Raw genomic sequence first — 24777 nt, 5'->3', positions numbered from 1 at the left:
CCCCACGGAGCCGGGCGCCGCTCCCGGGCTGAGCGGGGCCGGCCGGCCGGAGGGCAGCGGCGAGCGCTGGGCTAAGCATTTCCTGGAGCCGGGGAGCCGGGGGTGCGGGTGAGCTGGGAGTGCCTCCGCGCGGGCTGCCCCGAGCTGGCCTAGGGGTGAGCGTTCCTCCCACGAGACCGAGTCGTGGGAAGTCGCGTTTGTTTACCCAGCGTTGACTTGCACTTCTGGCAAGGGTTGTTACCTTTCCCCCGTGCGGTCCGGATTCCCCTACTAATCCAATTAAAAAAAGAAAAAATTGGTAACGTAAATGTTACTGTTTTTCTAACTCTAGAAATTGTAACTTTAGGCGAGTTAAATAGTTCCACTCGTACGTGCGTCGATTCAGTACGCTTCCAGGGCATCCTGAAGGAAGTTTTGTACAGGCCGGTGCTCTTTATTGATTGTAAAACGTTTCTTGCTTTCCCTAGGGCCGGAGAAAACACGCTGTGGAAAGGACTGGCTTCCTTGGAGGGAACCGCGAACGTGTACTGTGGTTAAAGAGCAAAGGACTTGAAGGTTAGTGCGTCAGATCGGCCTCCCGGATGTAATCAGGTGGTCATTCACGACACAGTAGAGGATTTTATTGGGGGATGAAATTATTAATTCAACGGATCGGCATTGGTTAAAAAATTTAAAACCTGTAGGACATAGTGGATTTGGTGACAGCTTGAGGAGAAAGATTGTCGCAAAGTACTGAGAATTTAGTTGCTCCTCTTGGGGAACTAAGGGGAAGTGGATTTTTGCTAGCGCTGGGGTCTGAACCTGGAGCCTCCAGTGCTGCCCCGCGCTCTTCTTCCCCTGGGCACTTAGCTCTTCACTCTTAAGTGAGGCGCAGAAGGGACCAAAGCAAGGGTGTTTTCCCCGAGCTCACTCTGACTTGTGCTTTAATTATTTCTGGCACCTGGGGCAGTGTGGGAATGTGGTGCTAGAGCGCTCCATCCTTGGAGAGCCGTTCCACTACAGGGAAAGTGATTGTCCCTGCGGTTTGCGTCCCACACCACAGAGCTTGCCTCTGGAGCTGCCGCGTGGGGAAGCCCATGGCCCTGCAGTCACCTCAGATCTTAGCTCCACCGCTTGCTATGCGACCCCAGGAGAGTGAACCTCTGCTGCAGCTTCATCTGTAAAATGGGGATAACAGTGGTGCTTGCCTTGTGAGATTGTTGCGGGTTACAGCAGCTTCATACTTCGAAAGTGTAAAAATTGCCACCAGGTGTGGCTGAAGCAAGAGGATTACAAGTTTGAGCCCAGCTGAGGCAATTTGGTGATTAAGTCCTTACAGCTAAGTAAAAACACCCCTGGCAGGGAATACGTTCATTTTAGCTACTGTCATGTTACAGGAAGTACATTTTATTCCCTAAGACGTTTAACACAGTCTTACGGGAAATTCTGTATGCTCATTTAAGCTATGCACGATCTTCCTGTTTGTGAAACCTATTACTGTCAGTCTTGCAGCTCATCCCCAGCAGGTTTTGCCTGCAGGCTTGTTTGTAGTCCGCCCTCTCCAAATTCTTTGGCCCAGCAGGCATGCCCTGGAGCATCGTTCTTCCCTGTTACCGGTGAGAGGCCCAGGAATCTTGCCTTGCATCTAGATAATCAGCATAGCAGCAGGCAGTCCAGTGTTTAGGGACTTGATCTAATCACATTTCAGATGTGTTCACAAAGGTGAATGAGAAACCTCTGTCCACCCTACTTGGGAGGCTGAGGCATGAGGATCATTGAGTCCCAGGCCAACTTAGGGGTAACCTGGAAATTGAGTGATACCCTCCTTCAAAATAAAAGGGGCTGGAGGTGAAGCTCAGCAGCAGAGCACTTGCCTCGCACACCGGATGCCTGGGGTTCAGTGCCCTGTGCTGGAAAAAAAAAAAAAAAAACCTGGTGAAAGTCAAGAAGCATTGTTTTGTCTAAGCAGGCCTCTTTCCCAGGTCTTCAGGGACTTGCTTCCTTATGGGAAACAGGCCTGGGCAGCATGCAGTTTGAGATAAAGAACAGTTCAGCAGCCCTGGCTGTAGAAGTGCGAGTTTGCTTTGAAAGGAGCAATCTTGTGAATGTGGATGGGTGTTCTGCTGGGAGGCAGCTGTGTCCTCGCTAGCGTCTTCCTGTAGTAGGTGTCTTGTGCTTGAGCACAGTGCCTGCCACCCTGGGGAGTGGTGAGGTAGGAACTATGCATTTTCTTCTCATGGTTATGTAAATGGCTCTAAAGGTTTCTTGGCAATAACTTGAGATTCTCCTGAGATGTATCAGATTACAAGGCTTAATTTGTAAAGAAAGTTTGGAGATTGAAGTCGTAGTGTTAAAATTTAATTGGATGTTTACATTTTTTTTATTTTTTTTTTTTTGCTATTATGTAGTTCATGCTGGCCTTAAACTCAGTACGTAGCCCAGGCTGACCTCAAACTTCCAGCAATCTGCCTGCCTCAGTTTCCCAACTAGTGTCGTTACAGGGATGGGCCGCTTAACACACATACACATACGCCAGCCTGCTATTTGCCTGTTCTAAACAAAAAGAACCCTCCCTCCGGTCTCCTGAAGTACATACAAGGCTAGTAGTCTCTGCTACGCCTGAACTGTGGGTGGCCGCACTGCTGTGTCTAGGTCCCATTCAGTGCGCTCTCAGGCAGCGCTTGGAGCAGCGATTCAGTGTCCTAGAAGTACGGTGCACATGTGCTTGGAAAGAGTGTAACTTAGATAATGTATTAAAATCTTCACTTCAGTACGAACAATAATAAGCCAAAGGCGGCTGTCATTCTAACAGTGTTGGCTTGGGATACACCGGTGTGGTGAGGGGTTTACCTCACTGTGTTCTAGGAGTCCTGTGTTCTTGGGGAACATAAATGCACTTAACACTGAAAGAAGCCCGCAGTAACTAGCTCCGCAGTGATGCACAAGTCCCTACACAGCAACATAGCTTCTACTTTCACAAGGAAGTGAGACTGTAACAGGTCTGCGTGGGCCAGACGCAGACCAGGTTTTAAGTAGCATGATGGAGCAAATGATCGGTTTTTATTTCATGGCACCTAACACAAATACCTAAAGTTGTGTCAAATGGTTTGTAAGTTTGAGGTCCAGGTGCAGTGGATGCTACATGAGTAAACACCGATTAAAAAAGCAGGTGTGCTTTTTAAAATCTGTCAGTATTGAGAAAAATCTCAGGTTCGCGACACGTTCACTCCTCAGTGGACGTGCATCTCCAGTCCCAAATGCACAGGCGTAAATATGCCATAGTGACCTAATGCAGAAGTGGTTCATCAAGCCAAAGTGTAAATGGGTGCTGTGGATAATAACACTTTACAGGGGCCAGGGAGCCTGCCTGGCAAGCACAACATCCTGAGTTTGATTCCCAGTACCCCAAAAAAGTAAATAAGTGAAACACTTTACAGGCTATACATGGTGTTAGCACACACCTCTGATCCCAGTGCTCAGGAGGCTGATGCAGGAGGATTGCTGTGAGTTGAGGCCAGCCTGGACTACAGAGTAAGCTCAAGGCCAGCCTGAAAATGAATAGTGAAATCCTGTCTCAAAAAAGCTAGGGGAGGGTCTGGGGATTTAGCTCAGTGGCAAAGTGCCTGCCTGGCAAGCTCAAGGTTGTGAGTTCGGTTCCCGGTACCGGAGAAAAAACAAAAAAAAAAAAAGCTAAGGGGATGCTGGGGATTTAGCTCAGCGGCACAGCGCCTGCCCAGCAAGTGCAAGGTTGTGAGTTTGATCCCTGGTACCAGAAAAAAAAACGAAAAAAAAAAAAGCTGGGGGTATAGCTCAGCAGCACAAGCCTGGCAAGCCTAAGGTCTTGAGTTTGATTCCTGGTACAAAAAAAAAGAAAAAAATTCAATAAATAACACTTTACAGCTAACTAAAACTTGAACAAAGCCTACCTCTCTTAAGGCACAGCTCTGTACGTTAGGTCTAACACTGAAACACAAGAAGTGATCTTGGTAAAACCTATACTAGGCTGGGTGTGGGCCCTCACATACTCAGGAGGCTGAGGCAGTAGTTAAAGGCCACCCTAAACTACATAGCAAGATTGTGATTCAAAAAATGTGTGTAGAGAGTCCTTCACGTCAGTTTTGTAAATATGATTACAAGCAGACCTGTGTTTTAAGAAAACCTGACTTTAGACAGGTTTTCCTTCCATAATAACATATGACTTTAGACAGGTTTTCTTTCCATAATAACCTATTGTTTTCCTTGTAGAAGACCCTCCAAATAGCACTTTTAATTATGGCCAGGTTAGTCACAAATGTAAGAATTTGAAAGATGCTTGTTTTTTACAAACCTTTACAACCTGTTCCTGTTTCATTTGCTTTAAGAAGCTAGTCATTAGGACAAAGGAAAAGATCATTTGCCATGCAAGCCCTTTGTCCTCCAAGACACTGGTGGACATGAAAGTACGGAGAGAGGGGACAGAGGGAGGCGGGTCTCCTGGTCCCAGGGAAGCCTCCCTCTTACTGTGCAGTGAATTCCTCACCCGAACTGTAGTCCTAGCGACTTTAGTGAAGACCGGGGAAGACTGTGACTTTACACTGTTTCTTTGTTTGTTTGTATGTTCGTGTTTTGGTTTTTTTCAAATACCAGGAATCAAACTCATGACGTTGTACTTGCCAGGCAGGCGCTGTGCCACTGAGCTAAATCCCCAGCCCCTATACTGTTTATATAGATCAGGATTTGTGAAGATACAGTCCATAGACCAACATTGTTATGGTTTATGTCTAGATGTCCCCCCAGAGCCTCATGCAGTTAGAAGTTGAAGTGATTCAGCAGGGGCCAGTGTCCTCACTTTGTAAACATCCTCATTCTGTGCAAGAGGAGGGCTTGGAGATGGTGTGTGTGCTACACCTGCCCTGGGGGGCAGCCTGCTTACAATATAAGGGAGGAAAAGAGCCCTGTTCCTTTCCTTTCAGCTCTTGTTGCTTTTGCTGTTTTTCCCCTACGTGAGTGGTTGCCCCTGTACCATGCCACCTTGCCTTGGAGCCAGCAGATTATGGACTGAAACCTCTACAAACTGTAAGCTAAATAAACCTTTCCTCCTTTAACTTTGGGTGTTGGGTATTTTTGTCTCAGCAATGAGAAAAGTAAGACCTGTGTAGCTATGATGGGTGAACCTATAGTAAAAAGTTGACTAGAGTTGATAAGAAGAGATATGTGGTAGTACCTGGCAGTAGTTCTGGCCGCTGTAATTCCTGTTACTTGGGAGGCTGAGGCAGGAGAATTTGCAGGATCATGCCCATCCTGGTAAATTTAGCAATTTTGCAAACTGTCTTCAAAATAAAAAAGGAGACTGTTATGGTTGATTGTGAAGACTGGGTTCAGTCCCAAGTACCAACCCCCTCTACCCCCAAATAGGAATACAGTAGACATTTGAGCAGGTGCAGTGTCTCAGCCCTGTAATCCAGGCCAGCTGATCTACATAGCTGGATTCTATCTCAAGGAGTGGGAGTGGACATTTGGAAAGGTCATTGTGCCACTGCTAGGTGTGATGTGTTGAGGATTAATTCTAGTTGCCTTTTGTGTTGATGAAGTTTTATCTTCTGTTTTATGTTTCTGTTCGGAAAAGGTGCTGGGTCTTGTCATGCTTTTACTACATTTATTGAGGAAAATCATGGGTTTTGTCCCTTTACCTTTTATCCTACTGCTACTATAAATTTTCTTTGGATTTTGAGCCAACCTTGCATTTTTTGACTTCTTATTTTGGTAGAAGGGTCATACTAGTCTTGAATGCAGGTGGGTGGTGTTCACTCAACTTGTATGTTTGGTAACAACAGTATAGAATTGGTTTTATTTTACTTATTTTTTACTTACTAAATTTTTGGGTGTTTTTTTTTTTTTTTCCCATCGTTTTGAATAGGGTGACCTTGAGCTCACTTTGTATCCCAGACGGGTCTAGAAATCGCAACCATCCTTCTGCCTCAGCCTCCCGGGTGTTGGGATTACAGGCCGTCAGAACTACACCCAGCTCTAAGCATTTCTTTGTGGGTTGTTTTTGTCATTACTAATTCAGTTTGGGCGGGGGATATGGCTCAGTGCCTCAAGCACCTTATTGGCAACCACAAAGTCCTGAGTTTGATTCCTGGTACCAAAAGAAAGAAAAAAGACATGATTCGGCCTCCTTTATAGGAACTGTTTTCCCCTCAGAAGTTGTCTGTCTACCTCAAGAGACACAGATTTGCTTGTGTTTGGTGTAAGAAGTGATGACTTCTACCACAGTTTCGTATTTCAACAGTATATTTAGAATTTTATTTTTGTTTTGTTTGAGACAGGGTCTTACTATGTAGTTCAGGCTGGCCTGGACTCAATTGAGGTGATCCTCCTTCCTCAGCCTCCCAAGTGCTCAGCTTGTACCACTATACCTGGCTAGAATTTTATTATTATCCTTATTTGGTTTTTGGGGGGTGGGATCTCACTAAGTAGTCCAGGTTGGCCTCAAACTCAGAGTAATCCTCTTGCCTCAGCCTACTGAGTATTAGCCTATAATCCTAGTAGCTCCTGTAGGTAGCTCAAGGGCCATAACACTTTATCAGTTAACATGCCAGAGCTACTCACCTCACTTCCCAATGAGGGCCACCACAGCTTTTCAAATATTGTCTTACTTTGCTCCTTCCTGAGACAAAATACGCAACACCCAAAGTTTTGAGGAGGAAAGGTTTATTTTGCATCATAGTCTACAGAGGATTCAGCCTGTAGTTGGCTGACCCTGAGGCAGGGCAGCACGGCAGAGCAGGCAGGAGGCAGCAGAAGACAAGCAGCAGCAGCAAGCAGCAGGCAGGCAGCCTCTTGTGTCGTATCCCAGCTGAACACTAGGGAGGGTGCCCTTATTCCTACTCAGAGCTGTGCAAACCAGTCAGTGGGCTGATGCAGTAATCTCCCACCCTTAGTCCCAGCATCACACACCCTGTCACCAGAAGGGTGGACAAGCTTGGCCAACTGTGTGCTGATTGTGTTAGCCCCCCTGGTTTATCGGAAGGATGTGAAGTTGTCGGCCTTACTGAACACTAAATCTGAGCACAAATATTTCTCCTGTGTGGACATACTGCTTCAAACTTTTTTTTTTTTTTTTTAAGACTAAGTCTAGCCAGGCTGGCCTCAAACTTGTGGTGATCTTCCTCCCTCAGCCTCCTTAGGGCTGGGATTGCAGATGTGTGCCGCTATCGCTGGCTGTGCAGATTTTTCCCTTTTACTTGAGGACACTTACTTTTGCACTTTGGAACTGCCGGCATCAGCGCTCTTCGATGTGGCATCGGCTGCAGGGTGGCCTGGCGGCAGTGACTAGCCCAGGGTGGTGTGTGCAGGGTAGGTTTGTGTGCTGGGCAAGACGGTGTGAGATTGTCGGGCTCCTCTGATGGTGCACACTTGAAATTACTTGGGGTTGATGCGCGGTTTGCTTGTGGAGATCTGTATTTAATATTTCCAGACTCTGCAAAGGAATAAGTGTGGACTGCGAAATCATCATCCTAAAAATGCCAGGCACAGGAGGACAGAGCCTGGCCCCCTGTTCCACTGAGCTCTGGAGCAGGTGCAGGCAAGAGTGAGGCAAGAAGAGAAAGTCGCAGAGTCGCTCCAGAGTACAGATGGGATTCATTTTTTCACAGCAAAGCTTGCAGCAAGGTACTCTAAAGCCAGGCGTGGTGGTGCACGACTGTAATCCCAGCACTCAGGAGGCTGAGGCAGGAGGATCGTTGTGAGTTCAAGACCAGCCTGGGCTACAAAGTGAGCTCAAGGCCAGCCTGAACTATATAGCAAGATCCTGTCTCAACAAGACAAAAAATGGACTGGGGATATAGCTCAGCAGCACAAGCACCTGCCTGGCAAGCAAAAGTCCTGAGTTCAATTCCCAGTACAAAAAAAAAGAAAAAAATCCAACATGCTCTATTTCAAAATAATGAAGACAAGGAAATTCCAAAAACAAAAATTAACATTCAAGGAGATGAAAAAGGTGCTCTTTACCCTGACTTTGTCATTATACACAGTATACATGGAGAAGATTGTCACCCTACTACATCCCATAAGATGTATATCATATCTCTATGAGAAGCCTATATTATGCCAGGCGAAGTGTAGCACACATCTTTAATCCCAGTAAACTAGAAAGGCTGAGGCAGGAGGATCTCAAGTTCTAGCCCTGCGTAGGAAACTTAGTGACTTAGGGGTAGCCTGGAAATTGAGTGATACCCTCCTTCAAAATATAAAAGTATAAAAAGGTGAAATGGGGAAACACCTTTAAGGGGAAAAGTCTGCGACATGGCTGGTACCTGTGCCCATTCCAGGACCTGTGAACCTTACACCACTTGCAAGACTTCGGAGCCCGACCACAGGGGACAGAGGCCGTGTCCCGTGCCAGGAACCTACAGGCTGTTGATTACCTCCTACTAAGATGTGCTAGAGTTTGCCTTTGACTCACTGGAAAGGAATGCAGCTGTGTTAAGTGGGTTCAAGCCTCCTACTTCCTTATTGATTTTTCTCCCTGTACTGTTCCTCATTCATTCTTGGGTGTGGAAGTTGTGGTCTCTTGCTGGTTGAGTGTCCTTGTCCTTCCCTTGGTGTTTGGCTTGGATTTTGCTGCTGTCTTGGATACATAACATGTTTTAGCTGTTACATCTTTTAATGGATAGAGCCTTGCTTTGTTATCAGATGCATCTCTCCAGCTGGGTGTGGTGGCCTGAAGTCTCAATACTTGGGAGGCTGAGGCAGGAGGATCAGGAGGAATCTGAGGCCAGCCTGGGGCTACATAGTGAGGCCCTGTCTCAAAACTAACAAAAAAAAGAGCCTCCTCATCTCTAGTAACTTTTCTCAGTTTGTTTTTTTGTCTGTTCCATTCAAGCCCCATGTTCCGTCCTTCCCCGACGGTGAGATGATAGAAGGTAGGAACGGGGCGGAGGCAGCTGTGATGGCTGGCTGATGTTGTCACGCCCAGCCAAGCTGGCTCAGCAGAGTTCTGGGTGGGGAAGACCCGCCCTCGGGAGGATTGTCAGCAGAATGGTATAAAAGTGACAAGAAGAGGTTGCTTCTGCTCTTCAGAGGAGCCACGGTCTTCCTTCACCTTGGACATCGTCACCTGGCTTCCAGCACAGACCCTTTGGCCTCCTGATACAGCTCACCTGTGGGACACTACAGGAAGCGCGAGGTCTTTGACTGGATCCTTAGGATTGCACAGGCAGCCCTTCTGCACTCTTCCACACCCGGCTGTGCGGTTGGCCATCGGAGCCAGAATCCTTACGTATTTGTGTACCTGGTATTCAGTGTGCTTCTCTGGCAAAGACTGACTGATAGAAGGCCGGGGCTGGGTGCTCAGTCTCGCTTGCTGTGTGGCGCACTCCATGTAGCTGTCTGCGTTAGAGCCCCCAACCCTAGATCTGTGAGCCACAGGCCCTTCTTAACAGTGACGCGGCCTCTGGTGTTCAGTGTGCAAGCAAAGTGGCCTAGGCCGCCAGCTTTGGCTGCTGTTGGCATGACCGTTGCCCTGTCCCTTCAGTGTGTGGCTTTGGATCTAAGGTGCATGTGCCTGGGGACAGCTAGAGCTGGATGGGTTTTAGCTTTTGGATTTTTGAGACAGGGTCTTACTATATAACCCAGGCTGCAGTGCTGCTGCCTCAGCTTCCTGGGTGCTGGGATCACAGGCTGTTATGGTTGATACACTGGGTCAATTTGAGGAGTCTAAAGGCTTGGCTAAGTGACTTCAGCAGTTTTATGTCTTCTGGTGAAAAGGACATGCCCTTAGAGCTCTGGTATGTTTGTTATATCAATTTGAGAAGTTTAGAAGGTTAGCTGTGTGACTGAGCATGGGGCCTTACTTCCCGTTCATCCTGAGCCTGTGCAAGAGGAGGGCGTGGAGATTATGTGAGTGCAGCAAGCCCCCTGGGTGGGGGGAGCCTGTTTACAATATAAGGGAGGGAGAGAGGCTTGCTCCCCTCCGCCTTTTTGCTGTTGCTGCTTTTGCTGTCTTGTGCCGGCGTGAGGGGTTCCCCTCACCATGCCACCCTGCCTTGGAGCCAGCCGAGTATGGACTGAGACCTCCACAAACTGTGAGCTAGATAAACTTTTCCTTCCTTAATTCTGGGCATTGGGTATTTTGTCTCAGCAACAAGAGAAAAGTAACCAAGACACAACCATGCCAGGCTCAAATTGGGTAGGTTTTTAAACCCAGACATGTCTTATTGCTCAGGCCACATGTGGTGCCATATTTGGTACTCAGATGGGCTTGCATCTGCTGTTTGCTTTCTGGATTTTTATTCCTGGTTTTGTTTTTTATGTAAAGTAGCTGTTACTATACCATTTTAATTTTATGATATTGTCATTGAGTAACTGTCTTATTTTGTGGTTCAGGCTATCCTTGAGTTCACTGTGTGGCCTAGGCTGGCTTTGAGCTCATGGTGTTTCTCTTGCCTCAGCCTTCCCAGTGCTGGGATTATAGTTGTGCTCTCTCAACCATATTGAGCAGTTTAAAGTCTAATTTATTAGGCAGGGCGTGGTGGCATATGCCTGTAGTCCCAGCACTTGGGAGGCTGAGGCAGGAGGATCGTTGTGAGTTCAAGACCAGCCTGTGCTACAAATTGTGGTCAAGGCCAGCCTGAACTGCATAGCGAGTCCCTGTCTCAAAAAGACGAAAAAAAAAAAAGAACAAAAAATCTAATTTATTATGCTGGCGGTTTTAACATGGCTTTATGTTTTTTTGTTTTGTTTTTGTTTTTGTTTTTCTCCGGTACCAGGAACCGAACTCATGACCTTGCACTTGCCAGGCAGGCGCTTTGCCGCTGAGCTAAATCCCCAGCCCCAACATGGCTTTATGTTTTTTTGTTTTTTGTTTTTGTTTTTCTCCGGTACTGGGAACCGAACTCATGACCTTGCACTTGCCAGGCAGGCGCTTTGCCGCTGAGCTAAATCCCCAGCCCCAACATGGCTTTATGTTATAAGAGAACTTCCAAGTGCTGTTGGGGTTTATGTTCGGCATCCTTAATTGTCATGATGACCCGGTGTGGTGGCACATGTCTGTAGTCACAGCACATGGGAGGCTGAGGCAGGAGAACTGTTGTGAGTTCGAGACCAGCCTGGGTTACAAAGTGAGCTCAAGGCCAGCCTGAACTGCAGAGGGAGACCCTGCCTATGTCAAAAAGATGACAAAAAAAAAAAAAAATTGTCATGATGGGTAATATTTATTGGTTGTAAGAGGTCAGTGCACTAATTTTAAAGAAGTAAGCAAGTCAAAGTCTAGTGAGGTCAGGTGCAGTAGTGCAGATCTACAGCCCATCTTACCTACGAGACTGAGGCAGGAGGATCACTTGAGCCAAGGAGGTGAGGGCCAGATGGTCTCAAAAAAGTGAGGAAGAGCAAAATGTATAGTATTTTCCAGACAGAAAACCGCGCCTCAGCATACATTTGGCTGGGTTAGAAGTAGGTGTCTGTAGCTTAGAATGGAAAGAGGACATTGCAGAATTTACACTTCAGACAGGTACTTGGGGGCTTGCACGTTGTGCTAGATGAAGTCCGGACCTTCCTTCGGTGGGTGAGGAGGAGCAGTTGAGCATACTGGAAGAGACCGGGCTCCTGGTGCAGGCAGAGAGGCAGCGGGCGGGCCCAGAGACCTGGAGGTCAAGTGTGGAGGCCAGGGAGCCCATGGCACCACATGTGAATGCCCTGAGAGACTGGTCGGCACTAGGTACAGAGGGAAGCGGAGCAGAGAGTACCCATGAACTGTGGGGCAGGGATTGTCTGCCGGAGTGAGCATGCCGCATGTGCATTGCCCTTCCCTTGGAGGGGTCAGGTCTGCACCACAGGAAGGTGTTGTGTAGACTTGGTCACAGGGTTTGCAGGCAAAAGCGTTTGTGTTTGCAGAGAGGCTGTAAGGGCAGACCGTGGCCCCTCCAACTGAGGTGATCTCTGTTACAGGGTGTATTCGCTCTTGCATGTGTGTCTTTTTGAGACAGGGTCTCACCATGTCGTTCAGGCTGGCCTCAAACCTCGGGGGTTCTCCTGCTTCACCCTCCCAAGTGCTGGAATTAAAGGTATAAAGTATATTTTCAAGCACTAAAAAATACATTGTATCCAAAAGTTGCTGGCTCACGGCCTCATTTATTTATGGAGAGTTTTTTCGTTGATTATAGGAACCCTGAGTTCAATCCCCATTGCAGGGTGCGTTTCTCGGCAGCCAGCCCTCCACCTGGCCCACAAGTGTAGCACCTGCGACCCTGAAAGTTCCCAGATTCAGCCTTTTTGTCGGGAACCAGATGCAAGACCGAGTACTAGAAAAATGGGAAGAAAATGTTACCCACGAAGGTTTTAGGAGCCTTGTGTCTGAAGGGAGGGTGTGTTGTAGCTGTATCTAGATGTCCCCGCAAGGCCTCATGCGCCCATAGGCGCGGCTTCTCAGAGGTGACTGGATCGAGGGTGTGTGGGATCATGGGTATGTGATTACTGCATGAGCCCACTGATGTGGGTTTGGCGTAGTTCTGGATGTGGATAAGGGGAAGGCCCACCCTGGGTGTAGGGGGCACTACCCACAGGGTGTGGAGCGGGGGAGGGGACTGGGTGGGAATAAAGGAGAAGGCTGTGCTGCAGCTGCAGCTTTGCTGCCTTCTGCCAGCCGTGAACTGTGTCTCCTGCCTTGCCACCCTGGTTTGGAGTCACCCAACGATGGACTGAAGCCTCTACAGACCGTGAGCTACAGTGAACCTTTCTTTCCTCCTTTAACTCTGGGTCTCAGCATTGAGAGCGGACGACTCTCAGCTTGGGGAATCTGTGCGGTCTCTGATCCTGCTCTTGCTGTCCTCGCCAGGCCTTACACTGCAGTTTTGGTTTCCTTTTCTTACACCAGCTAGCGTCTTTGGAACAGTGATGGTAGAAGGGCTTATGATGGTATCTTTTGTCAGAAGGTATGTCATTACCCTCACCAAGATAAAAGACAGAACCCCTGCTTAGCACGCGGAAGACCCTGGGTTTGAGTCCCAGCATCAGAAGAAAAGAAATTTCTAGTCTTAGTACAGTTCTTTCAGCAAATGGTGGTTGGAGTTTTAGGAAAAACTCTTACCTTGCATCTGTGAATGTGAATGTAATTTTTTGTTAATGGAGTAACTTCCCATATTTCTTTGCCACTTTGACCATGGCATATTATTAATATTGGTGCTACCAAGGATCAACTTGAGGCCCTCAAATCTTTTTTTGTTTTGTTTTGTTTTTGTTTTTGTTTTTCTCCGGTACCAGGAACCAAACTCACAACCTTGCACTTGCCAGGCAGGCGCTTTGCCGCTGAGCTAAATCCCCAGCCCCACCTCAAATCTTTTTTTAAATTTAATACTGAACGTTATCTTTATTTTTATTCTACTTATTTTTCTTTTATTTTCTTTTTCCTTTTCTTTCCTTCTTCTATTCATAACAGGGTCTGTCTGATTTAAACTCACTGTGTAGCCCAAGCTGGCTTCCAGCTTGCAATAATCTCCCTGCCTCAGACTCCCAGATGTTTGGATTGTAAGTGTGTATCTCCATGCTCGGCTGAAAGCTACAGTACATCGCAGAAACACATTGCTGCCAGTCATAGTGCATGCTTGTAATCCCAGCACATAGGAGGCTGAGGCAGGAAAATCAAGGGAAGTTGGAGGCCAGTCTAAACTACGTAATGAGTTCAGGCTGGTCTTGAGCTCACTATGTAGCCCAAGCTGGTCTTGAACTCCCAACGATCCTCCTGCCTCAGCCTTCCGAGTGCTGGGATTACAGGCATGCACCACCACGCCCGGCTTCAAAATTATTTTAACCCTTTAGAATTGGAGGTTTTTTGTGATCTGGGTCCATGTTGGTTAAAATTCTCTGTGCATTGGAGAAGCACGTCTGTTCTGCAGCTGTTAGGTGTACTGTTAATAGGCTGGGACTTCTGTGGTTTTTAATCTTCCCCTCCCGTCATCTCTTTCTTTATTTTTTTATTTTTTGGGTTTTTTTCCGGTACCGGGACTCAAACTCACGATGTTATGCATGCCAGGCAGGCGCTGTGCCCCTGAACTAAATTCCCAGCCCCCCATCATCATCTTGTGAACAAGGTAGTCGCTTGCCTCTCTGAAGACAGCGACTCCAGGACAGTTTGTTGGGGCGGTGTCCTATTACAAGGTCAATAGAAGGTGGCAAGCAGGATAAGGAGCTTGGGGCTGGTGCTGGCAGAGACCACTAATGCCACCTGAATGCCACCACACTGCTCAAGGGCGTCGAGGGGAGTTGGGAGCCCATCTGAGAGGTGGCACCAGGTGCCCTACTTTTCTGACACATGGGCTGCCCTCACCTTGCAGGTTGCTGGGTAGTCTGGCTTCTGGCATCTAAAGGTAACTTAGGATTGAAGTCTTATGGCTCTTGTCTTCGTTCCTTTCCCTTGAATAGCTGACTTGCAGTTCATTACTAGGATACAGGAGGGGTCTTTCCCTGAGCACAGGGGCGGTGGTGAAAGGCTTCCCATCCCCAGGAACATGGACGTGTGACACCTGCAGACAGGGGAGGCGGGGTCCCCAGGGAGCAGTCAGTGACAGGCAGGGGGCTCTCCTGGCGTCATCTGCAGGGTGCTAGTGGGAGACAGAAATGTAGTGTTTGGCGTGTGACTAACAAAATTTATGTGTTTTTTTGTTTGTTTGTTTTTTTCAAATCAACTAAGGGTACATGAAACTGGAGGGTTTGTTTACTTCAGGGTTCTGTAGTTTTAGTATGGAAGGGTTTCTGATGTCGCCTGCTTGTGGGTTTGTTCATTTTAGATACACCGGAGTACTGTTTGTGAGAATGTAAATTACTTCAGCCTCTTCCGACAACAGTTTGTATCTTTTGGCATGTTGGTTTTATATGCAAGAATTGTTAGAAACAGTCAAATGAACACTTTTTCTCAGCTTGGCGTAGTGATCCTGTAATCCCAGCACTTGGGAGGCTGAGGCAGGAGGATCACAGCAACTTACCAGGAGCAGAGAGGACGATACCATTTCTCTACACTCATCCAGCACTTCCAAGATCACATATGTGGAATTTCCCCCCTTCCAACCAGTTTTCTAATTCTCTACAGACACCGTTTGGGTGGGACCAGATTCCATAAGTTAAAAGGCTCAGTTCCACACCACTGCTCCTACTTGATACCAGGAACAGGCCTGGGCCTCACAAATGAGTGACCCACTGGCTGTAAATTGGGAAACCCTATGAGCTCCGTATTTGGATTTGACAGTTTGTTAGAGTACCTCACATAGCTTGGGTGAACGCATTACTGAGACCTACTGTTTTATGAAGGAGATCACACATCAGCCAGATGGGAGTGAAGTATAGGGAAGGCTTGGTGATAGGTGAGGTGGCCCTCTCGGAATGTATCCTTCCTGGCTCCACCAGGGGTTTGCTAACCCTGAGGCTCATTGAATTGCACCCATTGTTAAAAGACTGGCACAGTGGCATCTGTCTGTAATCCCAGGTACTCAGGAAGATCATGAGTTCAGGGCCCAGGCTGATCCTCTTGACTCAGCTTCCAAAGAGGCTGGGATTCAAGGTCACATGTTTTGTTTTGCTTTTGAGTCAGGTTCTTGCTATATACAGTTCAGGCTGGCCTTGAATTCACTTATTTAGTCCAGGCTGGCTACAAGCTCGGTGATCCTCCAGCCTAAGCCTCCGTAGTACCACTGTTCCTGGCCCACATTTATTTGTTAAATAATGTTTTTATGCTTAGACATGTTCTGAAAAGATAAGGTAACTATGTATATGTATATCCCAGGCAGGTGGACAGTTTGATTTGTGTTAATTTTCAGTAACTATGATCATTAGCTACTAATTCTCTTAAGCGTTATCTAGAACAGCATTTCAATAAAAGATCTTTATCTTACAGGTTACTGACATTGAAAGCAACAGACTTTGGCTACACCGACCACTCCTGTGTCAGATCAACTATGAGTTGGAATACACAGCCACAGAAGGCTCCAATGCCACCCCCGTATCGGAAAACCCAGCCTGCCTTTTCTCTGCAGTACACTGTGAACCAGCTTTCCACATTGTCTCAGAGTTCTTTCAATTGTCCTGCAAGTAACCAGGAAGCCTGCATGTACCTCAGTAATTCAAACACAGTGTCGCAGCCACTGCCAAATGTCAGCAATTACAGTGTTCCTTTTCAAATCCCTGCTTCAAATATGCCTAGCAGGACAGTGGTGGCCTCTCAGACTCCCGTAGAAAGAACAGCATACACAAATGCTAAGGGAGCCACGCAACCAAATCATAATCTGCAGGTGGCTTCAGGAGTGATGGAAAACCTGAGGTTGAACTCATCAGTGATGAGTTCTGAGCCTTCTCCAGTGGAGGCCACAGTGTCTCACCAAACTCACTTTGGAACTAATCCAGCTAATTCACACGCACTGCAGAGTCAACATACAGCGTCAGACACCTGCTCCGTGCAACTGCAGGTGACTCCAAATTCTGCAAGAGTCCCTGTAGCTTTACAGGGAAGCCAAGGATTGAACCAGTCGTTACCAAATCGACAGGTTGATTGGCCACAGCCGCACGCGTCTGATGTTGTGACGTTCTCGGACTACAGAACACTGCCAAAGCAACACTCTTACTCGGCACAAAGCTTCATGCAGGACGCTAATGTTCTCAAGAACGTCCTTATGCCTTCAGCACCGTCGCAGATCACATATAACCAGCTCCCAGCTTCTACCCAGTCTAACCAGGCTGCAGTGTTATCTTACCAGTATGCGTTGCAAACCAGCACAAGGCCGCCGCCTCTTCTTCCTCCGTACAACTGCAGGTACAGAACCCAGCCCCTGCAGAGCGCCCCGCACGTCACCAAACACCTGTCCATGGAAGTTCCTCAGAGTCCAGAGACACACTCTTCTGAAGGAAAGAAAGACTTCTGTCAGGGCTTTCAGCAGCAGTGGCAAAGCACTAATGAAAATGCCGCAGCATTTGGAAATTTCTGCGGCATAAAAGGCGATGCCAACGTCAGACAGCCTTTTAGTGAGCCCACTAGATCTATGGGTGGTGTTCAGACTCCTTTGCAAAACAGCCAAGAGAAGAGAATAGATTCTTGCAATCCAACTTCAAGTCAAGGACTGGACACAGCTGTTGTGAAAGAAAAGCTAGCCAGAGACATTAAATCATTAGTAGAAATCAAAAACAAGTTTTCAGAACTTGCAAGGAAAATTAGGATTAATAAAGATCTTCTGATTGCAGCAGGTTGTAAACCAGTTAATAATAGCTTGCCCAGTGAGCCGGCTCAGCACACTGAGTTCTCGGGAAAAGAGGTACCTGCTAAAAGTCCCTGTTCCATGGAACTGGTAAAAACATGTCTTAACCTTTGGAAAGACAAACCCTCGAAAGTGACAGAAAAGCCTTCGAACCCTGCGGGAGAAAAGCAGGCTAATGAAGCAATGACAGACACCTCAGCTGCAGCTTCAAAGCCCCTTAAAGTCCCTACCCAGAATGCTTGTTCAGTTGAGAGAAATCCTCAGAACAAATCCGTAAACCCATTGCAAGAAGCAGCTTTGTCCGTGCTAGTGCAAAATTGCGAGCCTTTGTGTGCAAATGTAACAAAGGGGTCAGAGCTCCAGATTGCTGTAGTGTCTCCCTTGATTCTCTCAAATGTCATCAAGGAGATAACACCCGAGACACTGCCTGAAACGGTGTATCCTGTTATCAAAGAAGGCAGCATTTGTACCCTGCAGAACCAGCTGCCAGAAAATGCAGTGGTAACTGCTGCCTCGAAAGCTGACGTTATCGAGCCGGTGGTGGGTCCAGCAACACCAGCCAGGCTTTTCCCCATGACTCCGAAGGAAAAGCAGAATGAGCCAAACAGTGGCGATTCACAAGACACTCCCAGTACGCGTGAGGAGCAGGGCTGTCATCTGAATGGTTCGCAGACCTCATCCAAACCAAAAGACAGAACTCTTGTGAATAGTGATTTATTACAGATTGAAAGCATCTGCTCTCTTGTTGAAGGGGACGTCTCTTATAATTCCAAGATTGCAAAGATATTCAACTCTTCCCCTTTGAAAAGGGTTGAGCCCCCCCAAATTTCTCTCCCCAGTCAGCAGGTGTTTAGTACTGGACACCAAGAAGAACGTGTGGAACAAGGCGCTGAGAGTAAAGGTGATGAATGTGTGCAGTACACAGACTTGCCATGTGCAGGAGCCGTGGAGAGGATGGAGGAAACGCTGGAGCTCGCAGGCTCTGCATCAGTTAAGCCTGTTGAGCCAGGGATTCTAGAAAAGAGGACCCCTGAGAATGTGGGCATGCCCGAGGACGCCCTTTGCTCTCCAGATGCTGCTGCTCAGCAGGATATTAACTCTGGGGACATGGGCGCCTCTGGTGGTGACCCTGCCCAGCACCCTGCAGCAAGCGAGAGTTGTGATGACCGCACCGTCTACCTGCGTGACCAGCTGTCAGAACTTTTAAAGGAGTTCCCTTACGGCATAGAAGGTCTGAACTCATATGGGAGTTTTCTGAGTCAAAAGAAGACAGAACAGGTCTCAGAAGATCAGGTCAGTGGTAAAGTCAGTTCTGATGCTAAGGGACCCACAGACCACATAAAAATTACAATACTAAGCTCAGAACAAATGAGAGAATTATTTCCGGAAGAGGATGAACCCCATGCTGCTGACAAACTGGGACCCCCTGAGGTAAACAAGTCTGCAGAAACTCAGAAAGAAAAGCATGTGGCGGAAGTCGGGAGCCAGTGTGACCCACAGACACCCACGGGAGGAGAAAGTCCCGATTTTGTAGGGAATACAGACAAAATCCATTGCTGTGCTCTGGGCTGGCTTGGCATGATTTATGAAGGGGTCCCCAAATGTCGCTGTAACCCTGTGGAGAAGCAGCAGGCACAGCAGGCCTTGTTGGAAACCAGCAGTGGTGAACAAGGACGGCCAGCCTCCCACGCAGATGTCACTGTTGTTAAATTTGATGGTGTTTCGCCTAATCCAAATGTGCCTCTGGCTGCTGCAGCTGAGAAGAGACAGTTTCATAAGATACACAGCAACGACATAAAAGATGCATCTAAAACCAGCAAGTGCAGTGCACCGCCAAGCAGGAGACAGGAGCTACTGGCTCAGGTTCCACCTCAGTGTAAAAGCCAGGATAGAAAAGAGGCATCTGAAACAAAACAGGGTGCCTCGGCAAACGTGGAGCAGCAATTAACTGGCCAGTTTTCATCCAACAGTGATGAGCGAGGTTCCTCGCAAAGGATCAGAGGAGTAAAAAACTCTCATGAGGTAGATTTCCAATCCAGCAGTAGAACATTTTCTGGCCAGGCTTCTCAGGAAGGTCCCAAGCAGAAACACACCCCACAGAGCTCGCATCCGTTAAACCTCAAGATGGGTCTTTTCCCAAATAAAGGTTCCTGTAGGAGGAATGGCTCTTTTGTACAGTCCTTGTCTCCGGAAAAGAAAAAATTAAAATTCAAAGAAAGCGGTCCCCGAGAAGGACATTTGGAAAAAAGGAAGTTAGAACAAGGGGAAATACCAGGTTTGGAGATAAAAAAGAAGCGGTGTAATAAACAAGAACAGAATAAAAATGTGGGCGTTGCACACAAGTCATGTAATAATTTGCCAAACGCAAATGAGCGGGCCATTGTTAAGGAAGATTCAACATCAAATGCCAAGTCCTTGGACTTCAAGAACACAAGGGAAAGAGGCATAGTCAGAGACAAGACAGTATCACAGATGCAGTCCTTAGATGCCAAGGACACAAAGGAAAGAGCCAGCATTACAGAGCAGTCGGTATCTCAGGCACAGCCCTCAGACCTCAAGGACACAAGGGACAGAGCCACAGTTAGAGACAAGACTGCATCACAGGTGCAGTCCTTGGATGCCAGGGACAAAAGAGAAAAAGGCAGCATTAAAGAGCACTTGGCATCACAGGTGCAGGACACAAGGGACAGAGCCACAGTTAGAGACAAGACTGCATCACAGGTGCAGTCCTTGGATGCCAAGCACACAAGAGAAAGAGCCAGCATTAAAGAGCAATCAGCATCACAGGTGCAGGCCTCAGACTTCAAGGACACAAGGGAGAGAGCCACAGTTGGAGACAAGGTAGTGCCACAAATGCAGGCCTCAGACACCAAGGACCCAAGGCAAAGATCCTCCACTAAAGAGCAGCCGGCATCACAGACACAGACCTCGGATGCCAAGGATGGTCCGTGCAGCCTTAAGAAAGTGATAACACTGCAGGAGTACTTCCAGAGGAAGAAGCAGAACACAGCGGTGGCTCAATCAGCCAAGAAAATTTGTTTGGAAAATGTTTGGGGCAATTCTGCATCCTTGGGCTCCACAAAACTTGGCACACAGATGGAGAGTTGCAGGAGATTGAATGGTAACGTCGGCGGCACCGGGGAGACCTCCAAAGAGTCCTCCAAAGTTGGTACGAACCATGGTAAAAACCTTAAAGCCCACCTTCCTGAGGAGTCTAAGACATGCAGCCTCTCCTCACATGCTGAAGGAAGACTTGATGGGAAACAGCCGTCCAAAACCAAATTAGACAAAACTTTAAGCAACATACCCAGTGAGATCCCTCCCCAGGGGAAGGAGCAGAGGAAGTCGTACCTGAACCGAATGAGCTTCAGGTGCACGGAACGCGAGCGGATCTGTCTTACTACGTTTAACAGCTCCTCCTGGAAGCTTGGGAGAGACGAGAAGAACCAGGAACGCAAGCCCAATACCTCTTTCTCGGGGAAGAACTCCGCTGTAAGACCAGGCCTGCTGGAGTTTAAATTATGCCCGGATGTGCTGTTAAAGAATACAAACTCTGTTGAGGACAAGTCTGACGTCAAGGCTTATCCCGAGGAGCAGGCCGCTGTGCAAGGTCTGGTATGATTTTCTTGGTTGCGTGCATGGCGTTGGAACAGGGTGTCTAAGTGGACACACAGGCTCGCCTGCACCTGTCAGGTGCCCGAGACCAAAGAATCTCTTATGCAACGCCTCACCATGTCTTTTCCTCATCAAATCAGTATTTCATCCGGCAGTGTTTGTTTTACATTTTCTATCCCTTATTGAAGAGGATAGTAAGTCAGGAGTTTATGAAGTCAGAAAAGTGTCAGGTGTGCATGTGTTCTGAAAGTCTTAAGTTTTGTTAACTTTTTGCCTTTGAACTTGTAATTTCAGAGCAGCCCTGTAGGTTTGAAATTGTGTTCTAAATATTTGGAGGTGAGGAATGGTTAATAATGAAGCCCTTTTGTTAACCAGGAAATGGGTCAAGCTTTGCTCATCTTGAAAACAGCTGCTGACTCTGTGGTCAAGCTAGTGTTCACCGTTCTGAGAAAAGCGGTGCTGTCCAGCGCAGTCAGTGACGTCTCAGAAACTTGAGTGTCGTTGGCTGCTAGCAAATAAGCACTGGCAGGGTGATGGAGGAAATGCAGTGACAGTTGTTTAATTTAGGGTTATACGCATTGTAAATTTATTTCTCGGTTGTAAGGTGTTCAAGCACCGGAAACAGGAAAAGTAATTTTTCTAAGCCCTTTTTAGTTAGCTGTGGATACAGTGTATCTTAATGCCATCCAGAATCTGTTTTAGGCTCATGTGCCTTTTCTTCATTGTACGATAAATGAAAAGCAATAACCAGCAATCTGAAAATGAATATTTACACAGTTTCAGGAATAAAAAGTTCAAGACAAGACTGGATAAAATGTGTAACTGAGAAGAAACGGATGCAGGAAGCCAACCAAGAAATAGGTAAAATCGTCGGTTTAAAATTGTATCTTACTAGTGTGCTAGCCTGTCGCATGTAGGTGGTGTTGTGCTTGTGATGTACAAAGTATGATTCTGTGCATTTTCTTGTTCATTGTTGGTGTGTAGAGACAGGATTTTCTCTGTCCTGCTGAGGAATGGGAAGCTGGAATGTTCCTCCGTTTAACGAGAAAGTAATCCCTAGCAGCAGGGCATAGTGGCACCCGCCTATAATCCCAGCACTCCTGAGGCTGACCCTGGCGCATTGCTGTGAGTTCGAGGCCAGCCTGAAGTGTATAGACCCTGTCTCAAAAAACAAGAAAAGGGAAAAGCATCCCCAGCACATTGAGTTGAGGATAGGTTTTGCATATTTTTCTTGTATAGGATCAGACAGTAAATATTTTTATGTCCTGACTGCTCAACACCACCACTGTATCAGAAAGCTATAAAGCATGGTGGCTCATGCCTGTAATTCCAGCACTTGGGGAGGCTGAGGCAGGAGCGAGTTTGAGGCCAGCATGAGCTACATAGTAAGACCCTGTCTCAAAAAAAGGCTGTACTTAAGATATAAAATAAGCTGGGTATGGTGGTGCACTTCTGTAATCTCAGCACTCAGGAGGCTGAGGCAGGAGGATCACTGCGAGCTTGAGACCAGCCTGGGCTACAAAATGAGTTAAAGGCCAGCCTAAACTGCATAGCGAGGCCCTGTCTCAGAAAGACAAAATATGTATGAGTATGTTCTAATTAAATAAACGTTACTTAGCAAAATAGGTGGCAGGCTAGACTTGAACATGGGTCAAAAGTTTGCCAACTCCATTGGATGATTTGGACTTCACAACGAGGTAGGCAGGATGTCTCCATTCTGTAGATGAGAGATTAGACCCTTTGACCTAAGGCAAATCCTGTCCCCGCTTCAAAATCCATAGTGTGTGGTATTTGAGGTACTTTGCACAATGACAGGCTGGCCGTCCTAGCCCTACCGTATTTAGTTACTTCGCTGGGGAGGTTGTTAGTGTTTTGGTTTTGGTTTTTGGTTTTGGTTTTGGTTTTTTGAGATAAGGTCTCACTGTGGAGTTTAGGCTGGCCTTGAGCTCACTGTGTAGCCCAGGCTGGTCCTGAACTTGCAACGATCCTCCTGCCTCAGCCTCCTGAGTGCTGGGATTACAGGCGTGTGCCACCACACTTGGCCTGGTGTCAGTGTTTTGGAGCCAACCAGAAAAACTAAAACTGTCAGCCTCTGGCTTATTCGTGGCTGATGTACTTTGTTTTGGGGATTTTGTGTGGAAAATCTGGAGGTAAGCCTGTGTTGGTATATAAAAAGAAAAAAGGGTACATATGTGTATATGGGTACATATATATTCTAGTATTGCGTGTTCTAAGAATGGCTAATGATGAAGTCCTCCTTTTGTTAACCAGGAAATAGGTCATGATTTTGGCATCTTAGAAACATTCACGGAATCTGTGGTCACTAAGGCTCGCGTGAGCCCTTCTGAGGGAAGAAGCGTAGCGTCACGTGCATGTGTATATATATGTATGTGCGTATGTACACGTGGGTCCCCGGCCGGGGCTGCTGCCCAGCTTCCCACCCCACTTCTGCAGACTCAGCTGCGTGTAGGTCTGGAACCTGGCCCGGGAGCCTTTCACCGGGTTCTGCTGCATTTCTTGTCTGTTGCACTGGCGCTTTGCTGTATATGCATATATACGCATGCATATGTGTACATACATACATACATACATACATACATGTACGCGTACACACACACTGAAACCGAGTCAGGTACACATTGAAACATGCGTGCATGAGCCAGAAGCAAGGAGGAAGTGCGTGTGGGGAGGTTGGAGGTGGAGAATTCCCTCCGAGGAAGTGAGCAGTACGCCTGCAATCTGGAGTTGAAAATCCCCCAGGCCAGATGACACTGGCAGAGTCTCCCGGGAGCCAGGTGGTAGACTGGGGCGGAGGTGAGACAGAAAGCGAGACCCGGGAGAGACACCCGGAGCTGCCGCTTGCCGTGTAGTTAGTCCCCTCCCTTGCTCTGCTCTTGGCAAACTATGGATCTGTTTTCTGTGTATCTCTACCTACCTGAGATAGGTTCGAAGTTGTCAGTGCTGAGCTTGCACTCGCAATCCTCCTGTCTCAGCCTCGTAGAGTCCCAGCGAACTGTTCTTCTAGATATTTGCTTCCGAGGTCACCTCCTACAAAGCATGCAGATTGAAGGAGAGCAGGAGGCCCTGGGCGTGAGGTCGGGGTGGAGACTGGAAAGACAAAGCACAGCGGTCGCCGTGATCTTTCCAGTACTGTGGAACCCTGGGTGGTCTGACCAACTCCTAGCTTTTTGCCACAGATGAGTGGCTGTTTTCCCTGCTGGTTTTGACTGTGTTCCTCGAATTAGGCAACATTTCTGTTTCCAGGTGTTAATTCAAGACTCCTACAGCGAAGCGCCAGTGCGGACGGACGAGAAGGGCAGCCGAACCTGGTGAAGGACTCGCAGGCCATGTTCCAGACCTACAAGCAGCTGTACCTGCAGAAGCGGGGCAGGAACCTGGGAGGAAGCCCCGGGCCATGACCCAGCGTGCCCTTCCTCTGCACCTGGGGGCTTGTCATTTCCTGCCCGGAGTTTCTTGCCGGATAATCAGAATGGCTGCAGTAGAGATTGCCCGATTACCGTGAGGTTACGTATTTTGCTCATCCTGCTTCCTATAAATTACTTTACAGCTCCGTGAGTTAGCACAGGAAAGATATGGATGTTGTTTTCCGGGGAAGCCGGAAGGTATTTGATTTAGTGTTATTTTCTGAAGGCTGCGTGTGTCGCATTTGAAAACGCTGGCTGCCCCTTGGAGCGGGTGCTGCTCCTCTTTCGAGGGCTTGTTTATTTAACTGAGTTTGTAAATACACTTTTCTTCCTAAGCTTATGTTGGTAAAATTTATTTTTTCAGACATATCCACTGTGAATATCAAAGTATATTATTATGTATTTTGTACCTGATTGTAAACTTTTTTCCGGAAGTCTTGTTTTGTACTTGTTAAACTGAACAGAATTTTTGGATAACATCTTAGTGTTACTTTTCATACTGAAAGAACATTTATTTTTTAAAAATAAACCACTTGACATTGTCA

The 24777-nt window shown here is 47.4% G+C and overlaps 1 protein-coding gene across 3 annotated transcripts; it reads left to right on the top strand.

Annotated features, from left to right (window-relative positions):
* On the top strand, positions 1 to 24777 carry Kiaa1551 (KIAA1551 ortholog). Of its 3 annotated transcripts, none has more exons than XM_013505939.1 (6): positions 1 to 108; positions 468 to 555; positions 15842 to 19751; positions 19869 to 20802; positions 21585 to 21668; positions 24072 to 24777. In XM_013505939.1, exons 3-6 carry the CDS (start codon positions 15903 to 15905, stop codon positions 24224 to 24226), a joined length of 5022 nt encoding a protein of 1673 aa, XP_013361393.1. In that variant the 5' UTR covers positions 1 to 108; positions 468 to 555; positions 15842 to 15902; the 3' UTR covers positions 24227 to 24777. The 3 variants fall into 3 exon arrangements, with proteins under 3 accessions (XP_013361393.1, XP_005407188.1, XP_005407187.1); XM_005407131.2 differs by adding an exon at positions 4932 to 5034 and having other exon boundaries at positions 15842 to 20802; XM_005407130.2 differs by having other exon boundaries at positions 1 to 155; positions 15842 to 20802.

Source organism: Chinchilla lanigera, unplaced genomic scaffold (assembly GCF_000276665.1).
Source record: "Chinchilla lanigera isolate Chin_1 unplaced genomic scaffold, ChiLan1.0 scaffold00104, whole genome shotgun sequence".
In the NCBI taxonomy this organism is placed as follows: Eukaryota; Metazoa; Chordata; class Mammalia; order Rodentia; family Chinchillidae; genus Chinchilla; species Chinchilla lanigera.
This window is presented reverse-complemented; position numbering and strand designations above follow the sequence as displayed.